This window comes from Notolepis coatsorum (genome assembly GCF_963971535.1).
Source record: "Notolepis coatsorum genome assembly, chromosome: 16".
NCBI lineage: Eukaryota > Metazoa > Chordata > Actinopteri > Aulopiformes > Paralepididae > Notolepis > Notolepis coatsorum.
This window is the reverse complement of record NC_140180.1, coordinates 25,636,754-25,651,768: the sequence shown is the minus strand read 5'-3', so window position 1 is coordinate 25,651,768 and position 15,015 is coordinate 25,636,754. Positions and strand designations below refer to the sequence as shown.

Below are 15,015 nucleotides of genomic sequence, written 5' to 3'. Positions count from 1 at the left end.
ACGTCCGTTGATAAAGAAAAGCAAGGTCCACATGGTAAAGTAAGGATAGCCAAATGGTTTATTTGCGAAGTCTCTCTTTACAGAAGTGGTCCTAAATCTACTTTCCTGCTTTCTCCTGTCAATACTACTACAAGGTAAGAAAACTGTATTTTCCCAGTCTCCAAAAGTCACCGCCGACTCCACACAGGAAAATTCCTTAGTAGTGCGCAAGCCGTAAATCTACTTGCTGGTTTCTGACTTCAGGTCCTTGTTGAGTCCATCCTTTTCGGGTCCATCCAGTCCGGTCGAAAATGCAACTGCCACCGAGAGAGAATCGTGGCTATATATAGAGACCCAAATGTTCTAGAATGTTCGGTTATGACATCACACAGCTACATCACGAATGTTCCAGAACGTCCTATCATGATGTCACGCTAGGGTTCCATAATGTTCTATGTTCTAGAAAGTTCTATTATGACATCGCCACAAACGTTCCAGAAGGTTCTATGTTCTAGAAAGATCTATTATGACATCACCACAACACTCTAGAAGGTTCTAGGTTCCAGAAGGCCATATTATGACAAATACGACGGTATCTAAATCCAATCAATATTAAACATTCCAATAATAATAATAATAATAATAATAATAATAATAATAATAATAATAATAACAATAACCAAAACACTCATATGGCCGTTACAGATAGTCAGTTGTATATAAAAACATAGAACATAGTTTAATGTCTGTGCTTCCACAGAGATCAGTTTATAGAGAGACACGCCAGAAAGTGACCAAGAGGTCTGGTCAGACACAGATTAAATACATAATTGAAATGACGTACATTAGACATCCAGATATGACAGTATGATCAACTAAATCTGCCCAAAGGGGAGAAATTAATAAACAAGCCTTGGCTAGGCGGTGTTATTTTTATGTCTTTCACGCCAGAGGCCAAATGCTCCTAACCTTGATTCGTCGTTAATTAAAGAGACAATCAGAACTGTACTAGTCAAGCTGTACAGAGATTTAACACAGATGGATTGGACATAGATAACATTTCCATTACATCATTTTGAAAATTACAAATTAGACACGTTGGGAGTGGGGAGTTAATTTTGTGATATGAATAGCGAGCAATGATAGTTAATTACATGATTGTAAGATAGGAATCTTTGACAGTAAGGTGGAAGGCTCACTCTGTCTGATTGGTTATGGATAAGTCACATGCAAACTGAATCAAGCAGCATTATTTAGCTTAATAACTCACAAGTCCTACTTGTTTAAATCATGGTTTTGATGATTTACAACATGTTTTAACAGATATAGCCTTATCTTTTATAGTTTTATAACAATTTATTGATCACTCCTCCTTGTGAAACCATCATATGAGTGACGGTGCCTGCATATAATTTCACTGAGACTTGTTAGCCTGACTGGTTGATATACATGTTCAACTTCAACCTGACAACTTTTAAGACGTTGAGTCTCAGTTCATGCGTCCAATTATCGAAGGGTTGGTGGTTCGAATCCCGCTCAAGCCCATGTCCATCCCATTGCCGTTGTGTCCTTGGGCAAGACACTTAACCTACTTGCCTTGTATGAATGTGTATGCATGTGAATGAATGTTGGTGGTGGTCGGAGGGGCCGTAGGCGTTGATTATTCGCTGCGCTTCCGTGAGTCTGCCTCAGGGCAGCTCTGGCTGCAATTGTAGCTTACCACCACCGGTATGACTGTGTATGAACGAATAATGGACTCTGTGAAGCGCTCTGAGTCAGAGCAACAGTCAGTCAGAGAAGAGCGCTATATAAATCCAATCCATTATTATTATTATGCTATATTATCAGTAATGATTAACGTTAACCGCAATGATCTGATTGTGGATCAAATAGAGATTACCAATACAAATATCAATAATATCCGCCCGTTCGTGGCAACATATTATGACGTTGCTATAACATCCAGGAAACAAGTCCAGGTAAAACGACGTCGGCACAACTTCCATTTAAAAAAAATTGTTGACCGATTGTTGGGTAACACATTTGAGGTTTAGCATTCTAGTTTTGGGATTATGGTTTTTGGATTAGGCCGGGGGAGTTGTTTGCGTTCACTAATATTTTGGACGGTCTTATCTGATATGTATGATTTATTAAATTGACCTTAGTTCCCATTTAAGCATAAAACAGTAGCTTATCTGCATGGTGAATTGAATCAATCCTATTTTAATATATAAAATAGAACTAAAAACGAGAGGGGGGGGGCTCCTTTAAAATCGCGATCAAAGATTGACTTGGTCAAGAAGAAGGTGAGAGCCACTTTATTATGATCGCGCTGCTGTGTTTACAACCAGCTGACATCCGGTGTCTCTCCGACCTGCGGGTCTGCAGTTGGATACTATTGGGACAGACCCGCAGCCAACGTTAACGTTAGCTTCACAAACACAAACACGTCGAGAGACTCGAGATTTTCGGAACCGAAGAAGGAAACGCTGCACCGATCAGCTGATGTGTTTCGTTGTACTAATATTTTGAAACACGTGAATGCTATACTATCATCAGATACCGGTAAGAGACCATCAGAATTATTAACATAGTCGCTGTGACGAGCTGGCTAACGTTAGCTGGTTTGTCATTAACTGGCTTTCAGTAAAAGCTTTTCCTAGTCCCGTTCAGAGTCGGACGACGCGTATAGTTAGCGTTCTCAGACGACATTGCCTTTGCTTTGCCTATTTCAATAGTTACTGTTGTGTTACTTGTGGTCAGCCATTTGTTTAACGTTAACAAGAGCATTGTCGAAGCAAATGGACGATCCGCTAACATTAGCGTCAGCTATTCAGCTCTAGTCCAGTTGCTTGTTTCTGTCGTAGCCTTGTCAGGTAACGTTAGCGTACTACTAGCTATGTGTTGATGTTTTGACGAACGTTTGATCAAGTGAGCATGGTCGTCCCTGCTATTAATAACTAGTTATGTTATCTCGTTGTTGGGCGATTGTTTACAAGTCAGATGGCTAAAGTCATTAATGTTGTAACGTTAGCTATCGAGCTAACGTTGGCTAACTACATAAGCTGCTGCACTGCAGTTTGTGCCAGGCAGGCAGTGGGAAGCAGCTTCTTCTCACACACTGTCTTGTGTTTAATGCCAGGGCTCTGGCCCAGTCTCTACCAGCTGAAGTACATCACTCCTGTCTGCTCAAAGCCCTGCTAAGCCATGACCACTCAAAGGGATCTCGATATGGTGAGTCTGAGACATGGTCATTGGTCTTCCTTGGACCTCTTGCAGAGTCGTGCCTGTCTGCATCCTGTGTGTCTGTTGTGTCTCCCGGGACTGTCTGAACTGTACCGTGCCAATTGCATGAAAGAATGAAAACTTTATTTAACAGATTGCAGAATGGGTACAATACAGTACCTCTCAATACACACAATTGTTAATGGGATGCAGACCAGAGAAAGACGTTTGTCTTGTTTACATAAGGGTCCCTACGTCAAATGTATATACTCTCCTTTCTTGACTCCTGTATCACAAACAGTACTGTATTTGCAAATCTGGTATGTCATAAATGTATAGATGTAGCAGTACTGACTATGTATGTCATGTATGTCATATATGTCCTGATGAATTGAAAATGGGGGACCCTGATGTAAACAAGACGAACGTCTTTCTCTGGTCTGCATCTCCTTAACAATTGTGTGTATTGAGCTGTACTGTATTGTACCCATTCTGCAATCTGTTAATAAAGTTTTCAATCAATTCAATCAATCAATCCCCCATTTTCAATTCATAGTGACATTTATGACATACACAACATACATGACATCATGACATTTATGGCATAGGGACATACATGACATACAGGTATAGTGCTGTTACATTTGTGACATATGATATGCAAATATACAGTACTGCATCACGCTTAGGTAGCTAGTAGATTGTTTTGATTTGCATGGAGACATTCATTGCCCGAATTAATTTTGGGGTTGTGGATGATCACGGATTAGCTAACGTACATAAACACTTAGCTAGAATGGTGACCACTGTTTCTGTGAACACACCATCTGTCTAATCTCACTGTTGAAACGCTGGCCTACTTTCCACTCAAGGTTTATAGACCCTAGTACTGATTTGTACCCTGTCACCTAAAATAAATCATAGTGGAGATGCACCACCTCGCTTCTCCATAGGAATGAACACCAAATATTCAGAGTAGACTATTTAGAGTCACTTTTTTGATTGGACTACATTGTCATTTTCATAACTAGTAATGGATGTTCGATTTTTTTTGTCTTATTATTTTTTATTTTTTTTAAATTTTTTTTAATACTTAATCTTATTTTAAAATGTATTAATCCAGTGCAATTTCACATGGAATGATAGTTTTGTTGTGAATTGAGAGACAATTTGTCAACAATTGAGCTGTTTTGACTTTTCATGCCTCATATTTTGCTACTTTGGTGCATAAACATAAAGCTTATGGTACATTAAAGATTTGCACGAAGGAGGCCTACATTGGCCAATTTCCATAGCAGGGGCTTTGCTTGGACTATGGTAAATGAAAAATGTTGGATGTGAAATCAAAACAACCCATCCTGTGGATCATCATTCTTTGCAACTAGATGCGAAAATAATGAATGAATAAATAAAAATGGGTAAGCTGTGCTACTAATGTTCAACTGTTGTAAGGGCTTTGCTGTTTCCTTGGATTGGAGAGAGTGGAAAGGGATATTCCTGATTGCAGGATGTTACCATGGGCAGCCAGGCAGATTTGACTTTGTTTTGTTTAGTTGAGGATGAAAGGGATGAGGGGGATGGGAGAGGGGGGGGGTAACCCCACATGGAGGTTATAGGGTTCAGCGGGGGAGGAGAGGCCAATGGGGGATTGTGTTTGTAAACAGATCAGAGTATATGGGGCTGTCCCGTCCTGACGTCACACCTCATGCATTAGTCCCTTTGTTCTTTCTCTGATTTGTGAACCATAGAAAGTTCACGTTCCAATCAGCAAATGGGAGCTAAGCTATGGGAAATATTCAGCCACAGTTGGCACAATGGAGAGATTTAACCTTTTTAGACATTGGTAGTCTGCTTATTTCTCCCAAGCCATCTTTTGAATACCATTATCATGATTCATTAGAGATGGTAGATTAGTGTGCAACAGTGGTTCTTCAGATATTAGTCTATTGTCTGGCCTTTGTCAGTACAATTCTGTCCACAGTGCTTCTTCAGGTCCTCACCTTGAGCTCTTCCTCCTGGCGCCACTGAAAGGATGATTTTTACTTTAAGGTTCATCGTTTGTTTCATGTTCTGTAGTGTATCTGGATGATGAGACTGTTTCTGTCTAGGCTAGGTGACACGGCACTTCCAAGGAACCAACCAGATTCCCCCCCATGCCTTGCTTTCACGACCTCATTTAACTTCTCTTAATGCCAGTTCTTGTGAGAATTCCTTTTGCCCAATCGGATGAATAATCGTTCATTGTTATTTGGTTATTTATTTTTATTTTTAAGGAATCTGTGGCACGCTTTCTGGGATCTCATTGTGCTGTATATTGGACCACAAAATGTGTTCCAATTTTCCTCCCTTTTCACTCTATTCCATTTTCAATGACTACATTTATTCCCAGCCAAATTCTGCACACTACAAATTGATGTAGATGACAACATTTTTCCGGGCATATAAGGCAATTGTCTTTTAATGTCGTTTAAGTTGTATCTTAAGGAGCATAGTAAGTGAACAGCATCCCTCAGGGGTTTTCAGGTGTTACTCTTAAGTGCGTTTGACAAGTCAACATTATTCCTTTTTATTTCTTTATCATTCATTTGTTTTAAAGGTTTCTTAATAGTCTGTAGAGTTGTCTAGAAGAGGATAAAAGAGGAAGGAAGCCCCCTTGTCTAAACCATACCCCCCAGAGCTACGCATTGGCCATGTAAATTTAATAACATGGCCTAGGGCTGTCTGGGACACCTGGGGTTATCGCATTAGGCCAACAGCCCGGAGAGGAACTCCCAGCCCCTAGGAACTGAAGAGGGCCAGTGTTCTCATCCCCCGGCCCCACCCATTATCTGTTGGCTCTCGTCTGTACATGGCCTCAGGCTCACTTCGGTGCAGAGCCCCGCACTTAATGAAGCAGTCCCCAGTCAAAGGGCTCGAGATCTGCTCTGGATAAATCTAATTGGACGGGAATGCCTATTTCTGCGCAGCCATCTGAAGGTCACCTCATGTCGTCTGAGGTTAGAGGAAATGGAAGGAGGAGACATCATGCTTCTGTGGCATTTCTATAGCCTCTGATTGTTAATGCCTCCTCTCCCCCTCTGTCCCAGGTGAACCTTCGCCTTATCCTGGTCAGTGGGAAAACACAAGACTTCACCTTCTCCCCGAATGACTCTGCCACAGACATCGCCAAATACGTCTTTGACAATTGGCCAGTGGGTGAGTGGTTTTCTGTAGATTTTTATTTATTTATTATTATTACTGTTTTTTAATTGGGATAAGAAAATGGCAGCACTACCGTTTTTGAGGTTTATTTTGACTTTCATGAAGCCTTCTACCTTTTGTCTGACAAACCAATCTGATTCAGTGACTGCGTTAGACATTCACAAGGGAGACTGTTAAGAACATTCACTCATATTCAATGTGGCACACAAAGGACTTTTGTTTACCTTATTGTCTCACTTGCATTCATCGGGTTTTCCATCAAATTTAGAGGACCTCATCTCTGGAATTCATTGAATACAAATTTGAAGTCGTAATCTGTGTTAACAACTTTCAATTATAAATATAATTATTATAATATAATTGTTTCCCCCTTTTTCTTCTATATTTGATGTTTGCGTTGTTTTTATGACTCATGTTTTTATGACTTGTTGAAAGGGCCTCTGGGCTTCTTTCCTCACCTGCACAATCAACTAAACTCAACCTCACAGTCATATATATATATATATATATATATATATATATATATATATATATATATATATATATATATATGTACTATATATTGACAGTGAGAATAATATCATATATAGCCTAGTTATTCTTAAAGTGCAATCAAATGTCAATTTATCTTTTACTTATAAGTATCCCCATAAAGGGACTTAATTAATTATTTCTAGTTACAGAACAGCTAAACAAATATTCAACTGCAGTAGTTCAGGAAAATGTTCTTTGAGCACACAAGTAAGTACCAGTGATGAGTGCGTTGATTGATGAGGACGTTGGCATCATGTTGACAGCAGGGATAGTGATGTTTTGCTGTTGTTCCGTCAGGCTGGGAGGAGGAGCAGGTGAGCAGTCCCAGCATCCTGCGCCTCATCTTCCAAGGACGCTTTCTTCACGGCAATGTCACCCTAGGAGGTATGGTTGCCTCATACTCAAAGTGAGGGTGTTGTAATCAGAGCTTGAAATTCAGGGGCGTCCCGGTCATGAAACACCCAATTATTTTTTCTTTTTATACATTTCTTATAAATGGTGCATTTTATATAGCAGCTTTTATCCAAAGCGCTTTACAATTTGTTCCTCACATTCACCCATTCACTCACCGACAGCGGAGGCAACCATGCATGGTGCCAACCTGCTCATCGGGGGCAGATGGGGGTTAAGTATCTTGCTCAAGGCCACTTTGACACGCTGCTGGGAGGAGCGGCAATCGAACCGGGAACCTTCAGATTACCAGACGACTGCTCTACCTCCTGCGTCGCCCCCATGTTATATGGTTCCCGGACAATTGATTATGATCATGAACCGCGATAACGTATTTCTTATCCGTTTAGGCTTGAACCCCCCCCCCCCCCCCTCCCAAATTGGTTAAAGATGGATGGTTGCGGTAGAAGTCTCAGCAATTGGTGTATAGACTACTAAGGATTAGGGCTGAAAGGATTAGTTGACAAATATGATGACGTTGATTATGAAAAATTGTAGATGCAGATTTCTGTTGTTGACACATAATATGAAAAAACTAAATCCACTCCAAGGACACACCGGTAAGAATGATATAATGTAATATTATCCCATGTCACATCACCATCGCAAGATCCAACAAATGAATCGCACATTTTGTCCATATCGTGCAGCCATGATATACAGTAAGTGATAGATATACTGTACAAAGACTGTATAACGTTGATTAAGCTGTAGTTTAACACTTTGAATGCCCAGCAGGGGGTGCACATTTAGTGCTTGAATGTCCACCATCCGCTTAAATGTTAACGTTAATATCGCCTAATCTATGTTTTAAATTATGCTTATGTGTCTAATCTGCCCGTCGCATTATCAATGACCCATTTCCAGTCAACATTGTCGAAGCGGATTGTTTTTTTATCGGTTAATTTCCGTTTGATAGCATTTTGAAAAGCCCTCGTTTTCAAGAAGAAGAAAAAAATAATCTCTTTAAGATGTATTTTTTGGCGTTTTATCGCTTTATTTCTACTGGGCAGTCCAGTAGAGAGAGACAGAGGAGGAATGGGAGACAGAGTGGGGAGAAGACATTCGGCAAATAACGACGGGTTCGGGAATCGAACCCGGGTCGGCCGTGTCGCGGCTGACTATGTCGTTCTCCACTGGGGCGCCCCGAAAAAAGAATCTGATAAACACTGATGTACTGTAATATTCTAGAACGTTGTCATTGTTCGGCCTATTTATGAATAGTTTTCAAATAAACGCTAGATTATCGATAGTATGTGTACGTATGCACGCTGGTGCCGCAAGCTGTAAATCGATTCTCTTATTTCCTGATCACTCGCACAGTCAAAACAGCCATATCACATATAGGGGGAAAGCTTATATCTCCGTGAAAAAAGGTCTGATTATCCTAATACTGGTAAAATAGATTCCTTACCTGAGATCAGATGGTATCCAAATGGATTATTCCAATTCCTGATCGACCATTCCAAAAATCGATCCTTTTATTGATCCCACGCGTGATACTGTAAAACAGCTGTGCTGAGGGTCCAACATGAAGCTGATCGGCTCGGTTAGATGCGTGAGAAGTAAAATGTGGAGTCCGGTTATTTTTCCCCCATGCATTTTCATTGAGTCCAATCCAAAAGGGTGAATTACCATCTGGGAGACGATAGGGGGCGCTTTTTTCACATCTGAACGCCTGGGGTGGCTGATTTACCAACGGTAGACTCGGTTGATGAAATATGAATTCAGATCGCTAATAAAAAAAAAAAAAACGATTCAAAGTGTTAACACTTTCACTGCCACACACGAGATATCTCGGGTTTCCGATAGTTATGTTGAAAGCCACTCACGAGATTTCTCTGATTTTTTTTCTTTTTTTTTTTTTTTCTTTTTTTAAAGCGATCTGAAATCATATTGCATCACGCGAGCCTACCCGAGTATACCCGACACCGCCGGCGATCATATGTGGAAAAAAGCGCCCCCTATCGTCTCCCAGATGACATAAGGGATTTTGGAATGGACTCAATGAAAATGGATGGGGAAAAAAATCCGGTACTCCACATTTTCCAGTCCACTGATCCAGCCGTTGGATCCATACACTTATCGATTTTTTCGAATGGTGATCAGGAATTGGAATATACCAGTTGGATACCATCGGATGTCAGGTAAGGAATCTATGTTATCAGTGTTAGGATAATCAGACTAATTTTGATGAAGATATAGGCTGTTTTGTGAAATGGGCTCTTTCGGTTTGACTGTAAAAGTCCAAGAGGAAATGAACACGGCGATTATCCGTGCGCGCCGCGAATGTGCTTGCGTGCACGTATAATATTGATCATCTAGCGTTTATTTGAAAACGATTCATAAATAGGCAGACGAATATCAACGTTCTGGAATATTCCAGTAAAAGACGATTATCACAGAATGGTCTAGAATGAACTGTTTTTTTATTTCAAAACGGGTGCTTTTCAAAATGCTCTGAAACGGAAATGAAGCGATAAATCTGCCTTGACAACACTGTTATTGTAATTTGTTATGACTAATCAAAATAGGAAATTTGTCGTTACATTTGTTGATTAATCGAAAAAGTTATCCATAGATTACCCAATTACCAAAACTACTCGTTAGTTGCAGCCTTACTAAGGACCCACGATGGTGACGGATATGATTTCTGAGAGGAACTCTAGGTGGGGACATGAGCGAGGTTTACACAAGGTCTGCTTGGCATTCTCATAAATATTCATGAGAACAAGATTACATGGTGACTTGGTACGGATGTTGCATTTTTCTTGAGTGCTTATTATAGTTATAAATTTTTTTATATATATATTAATAATAAATACACGTTTATTTAGTTTGAAAGCCACCACCCATGTAGTGAATTACTCATCAAATAATGAATAGGGGAATTGTTATGTTTGAATAGAATTCATAATAAGAGAAGATTGTTTATAAAATACATGTATTTGGCGAGTAATATTTAGTCATGTCTGTTGTTCTCTTTTATGCATTGAAGCTCTAAAGCTGCCCCCGGGCCGAACAACCGTCATGCACTTGGTTGCCAGGGAGACTCTCCCAGAACCCAATTCCCACGGTAAGAACCTCTTTGTCTCGTGTCTCATTCCAGGATGCTCATAATTGTCTCTTCTCACCTCGCAGTCAGTGGATTCTTTATTGCCGCTGCCACCCCTCTTGAGAGCGTGGTGTGATATTTGCTCTCGTCGAGTTCCACTGGGGTGGACGTCGTCTCACCTCAAGTCTCTTGTCATCCTGTCTTTTGTAGGTCAGAGGAACAGAGAAAAGACCACAGAGAGCAATTGCTGTCTGCTCCTGTAAACCTACACACCTAAAATAACCTTGTCCTGCCACGACCACCCCCCCTCCACGTTATCCCCCTGCCGGTCGTCCTGTCAGCCGTGGATTTTGGGGCGATCACAGGAAGACGAGCGGGGGGCTGTCACCCATGTTGGTTGCACTCTTGTCCAATCAGAGGCTATAGAATTTTTTTTATTGTGCCAATATATACAAATCACCCCCCCCCCCCCCCCTTCCTCTGCATACATTATATTCTGTTCTCAAATTCTGCCTATTTAAATTTGTATTCATTCTGCTTGAAAATCACAAGCTCCCATACAAACCTGGGTTGTTAACGGAGACGTTTCGAGGGCCCGTCTCACCCAGTGACACTTGACTACATCGGACCCTGGAACCACCCCCAAACCCCCCCCCCCCCCCCCCCCCAACCCCCTCTTCGTGGGCATAGGAGATCTATAAAGGACGGACGGGCTAACTCTTCACTAGTCACATAGACATTTCCACGGGATACAGAATAATGTCGATCCTCTCATTGCACTTAACTAGGTTGTTAATCGGAAAGTGTTTATTGTGTCTTTCTTTTTTTATCATCCCCCCCCCCCCCCCCCCAGGAGGAATCCTTCTATCTACCTTGTTAGAATAATGTGCCATCCTCATCTGATGTAGACTGCACTCGTCGGGCACTGACTGAACAGTGTGTCACGGTCACCTCTGGCATGTCTGTGCCAACCGTCGCTTGTTTGTTCCTGCTGTTTGGACCAATGGAGAGAGAGCGAGACGTAGAGAGAGAGACTTCAAACATTTTATTTGGACAGCTGCGTAAATACCTTCCGCCTGCCAACTGCCCTCCGAGATGAAGGATGAACCAGTCCCGGAGAAGCCAAGCGGACCCCATACCACCCCCCTCCCGATAAGGCTCTCTCGCCCCGCGGAAAACTGGCAGAGCGAAAGGATCGATCGACTGCGTCTAAGCGAGTGTTTTTTAAGTGTGCCGTTAGGTGCTACGGTTTCACACCTCTCTGCCGTAATTATATAGGCTAGACCTGTCTGTGCTTCCCCCTCCCCGGGGGACTTGTCCCTCACCCCTCCCCGTCTAATCGCTGGATTGAGGGGAGTGGACATGACGGGCCAGATATGCGGAGACAAAAGAGACGGAGGTAGTAGGTGGGAAGGAGACGTGTTGTGGCTCCCAGGCCTCCTACTGGACATTGAGGCTAGAGGCAGAGGTGAATACCTTCCCCCGTGGAAAGTAAGAGGAATCTTTTTGGTGGCGTTTAACCTCCTATTCATTTGGATGCTGTCTTTATTTTTGTTTTGCCTTTTATCGTGGAATCCAGTAATATCATTAATATTGAAATTTAAAAATATAAATTTTTATCTTGTGCATAGGTATTTGTTCAATTTTAGTGTGTGTGTGCGTTCGGGCGTGTGTGTGTGTGTGTGTGTGTGTTTGTGCATGCACATGGTGGATGAGGACTGGGGGGGGGCTGTTCTGTACTGGTGGTGCACTGGGACTCTAGATTGGCTGTCGTTTCTTTGGAAACGGTTTGAAACATTGATTCCTTCCATTGAGTGTCCTTTGGTTTGTGTTAATGTCAACCAATGTCACTGCTATGACGTTTAGCTCAATATGAGTAAATGTAAAGACTAAATTGCAATGTGGTCTACCTAAAAGCTTGTATAAATTAATAAATCTTTAAATAAGGCAATTTTCTTTTGTATTCTATTCTTTTTATTTAAAAAAGAAAAGAAAAATGTCACTTGAATCGACACAGATGTGTAGTGTTGTTATGTCTCATAACTATGAGTAGTTTAATGTTCCTCCCTCTAGGTGGCAGTATTCTTCTGTTAGGGTTCAATCCCTCACCGACGGCCCTCGGGTTATCATGGGTTGAAGTCTCTTTTTCAGGTGAAAATAAGTGCTTGAATGATTTGACTCGATATAATCTTGAATTTGAGCTATTTGGATTCCATTTTATCTTATTACGTAGATGTTACTGCATCAGGATGTTATGAAGAACAATTTGTCAGAATGGAACACTGCACCCATCTAGAGAAAAACGGCACACTTCTAAGAGAAAATTACGTTCAGTCCCGCACATAATCTGACTCACTGCCTCAACATTTTGTTATAACTGAGTCATAACATTTGGCTGACGTCTTACAGATCTTTCTCCCACCTGTCTCGGACATCTGGTCCCGACATGTAGCTGCACAAGCTCCAGGTTTCCAGTTGACACTGGCAGTGAAGGGAAAAGCGCCGTCAACCAGACCCCCCGGATTTCCATTCAAACCCGCCGCCGTGCTTCTTAACCTTTCACTGCCACACGACAGAATGTTAACCCTTTACTGTCGTGTGGCAGTGAAAGGGTTAACCTGCTGTCGTGTGGCAGTGAAAAGGGTTAACCTGTGTATTGTCACAGTGAAAGGGTTAACCGTTTGGTAGTGTGGCGGTGAAAGGGTTAAAGCCACCTGTCTATATGCGTTTGTCCATATACTCAAGTTTATTCACACGTTGACTCTTTCCAATTCCCACGGGGGGGGGGGGACATGTGCAACTTGAGGTAGTAGGAGGAGGAGTGACCTGAGGAATGACCTGAGGCACTTAAATCAGAGCCTGGGGGAAACATCTTCTGAAACCATTGCTACCTCCAACACACCACTGTTGCAAGATGAATCCTTTTGTACAATCTACATGATTGGGTTGGGTGTGCTCTGCAATGCACCATGGTACAAGGGCTAAGAATGGCACACAGTGGTTCATCTGGCCTCTCCCAGGGGGTGGTCTTCTCTGGGGTGTAGGACAAGAGTACAGCTGTTTCACCGTTGGCTGAGGACTCCTCTGTTCGGAAGCACAGTTCTAATGTGGAGGTGGCACTCCTCTGTTCGGAAGTACAGTTCTAATGTGGAGGTGGCACTCCTCTGTTCAGAAGTACAGTTCTAATGTGGAGGTGGCACTCCTCTGTTCAGAAGTACAGTTCTAATGTGGAGGTGGCACTCTTGTTCAGAAGTACAGTTCTAATGTGGAGGTGGCACTCTTGTTCAGAAGCACAGTTCTAATGTGGAGGTGGCACTCTTGTTCAGAAGTACAGTTCTAATGTGGAGGTGGCACTCCTCTGTTGAGAAGCACAGTTCTAATGTGGAGGTGGCACTCCTCTGTTCAGAAGCACAGTTCTAATGTGGAGGTGGCACTCTTGTTCAGAAGTACAGTTCTAATGTGGAGGTGGCACTCTTGTTCAGAAGTACAGTTCTAATGTGGAGGTGGCACTCCTCTGTTCAGAAGTACAGTTCTAATGTGGAGGTGGGGGGACTCCTGTTCACAATCACAGTTCTGGAGGGCTAAGCTCTGCAAAGGTAACATGTGACGTGGCGTAGAGCAGAGCCATGTCCTGTTATTCTTCATTTCAATGTCTGTCTCTGTCACACTCCTCATCTTTTTCCGACACCGCCACATCTAGTCAGTGTAATGGGGCAGTTCACCCAAAATTAAAAAAATCACATTTGTGTAATTTGCCTAGTTTAGAGATATCTGCCGTGGAGACTGAGTTGTCTGCTATCCCTCCAATACAATGGAGCTGAATGGTTTGTGGCGCTCAAAGCACCAATTTTTTTTTTTTTTTTTTTAAATATCTTTCCAGTAATCATGACCCGATACTCAAGATAATCCACAATATTATCCACGGGTTCAGTTTATCTTTTAAAGCCCTATTTAAACTTTACCTCGCATGATGTTGACTAGTACAGGCCAAAATGTCCCTGATCGCTTTTTTGTGTGAGTGAGAAAGAGAGAGAGAGGGGGGGGGTTGTTACTTATTTATTCATGATGCATATGCTGACCGGCACTTGCAGTGAAGCAAAGCTTTAATGCTTTTGATGGTATTTTATTATTCATAGTGGATAATGCTCTCCAGGAAGCACTTAAATCTTAAAGGGGACATTCATTGCTATTCCTTTCACTATTTGGGCAACTTTACACAATTCCTGTGAGTCTATGGAACACATCTGTAATTTTTTTTTCAAAAAGATTCATTGTTTTCTATTTCTAATCAATTACTCTAAAGCAGCATTTTTCCACTACAAGATTTCAAGCAGTTTTGGCCTGGCTCCGTCCATAAGCGCTTTGAGTGACAGTCACCCACAGTCTGCGACTGGCAGACAGAGAGAGATAGAAAGATTGAGGGGGATACTACGGGACAATGCATTGGTAACTTGTTTCGAATTACAATATATACCCCTGTGAATATTATTGCACGGATCAGAATATGGGCATGCGCATGGGAGCATCCGCAAAGATATTTTGACAGTGATATGTGAGTGCTCCCGACTGCG

The 15,015-nt window shown here is 41.9% G+C and overlaps 1 protein-coding gene across 1 annotated transcript; it reads left to right on the top strand.

Moving 5' to 3' along the window:
• The first annotated feature begins 2,359 nt into the window (after nt 1–2,359).
• On the top strand, nt 2,360–12,387 carry ubl3b (ubiquitin-like 3b). The gene is made up of 6 exons (XM_084332492.1): nt 2,360–2,544; nt 3,122–3,213; nt 6,291–6,399; nt 7,237–7,323; nt 10,388–10,465; nt 10,655–12,387. Exons 2-6 carry the CDS (start codon nt 3,187–3,189, stop codon nt 10,705–10,707), a joined length of 354 nt encoding a protein of 117 aa, XP_084188618.1. The 5' UTR covers nt 2,360–2,544; nt 3,122–3,186; the 3' UTR covers nt 10,708–12,387.
• The last annotated feature ends 2,628 nt before the right edge of the window (nt 12,388–15,015 follow it).

Bases quoted from the DNA above. Each gene is read 5' to 3' on its own strand.
- ubl3b (XM_084332492.1), top strand. From the start codon at position 3,187: ATGACCACTCAAAGGGATCTCGATATG. The intron at 6,400-7,236 runs GTGAGTGGTTTT...TTGTTCCGTCAG, and splicing joins CTTTGACAATTGGCCAGTGG to GCTGGGAGGAGGAGCAGGTG. The intron at 10,466-10,654 runs GTAAGAACCTCT...TGTCTTTTGTAG, and splicing joins CCCAGAACCCAATTCCCACG to GTCAGAGGAACAGAGAAAAG.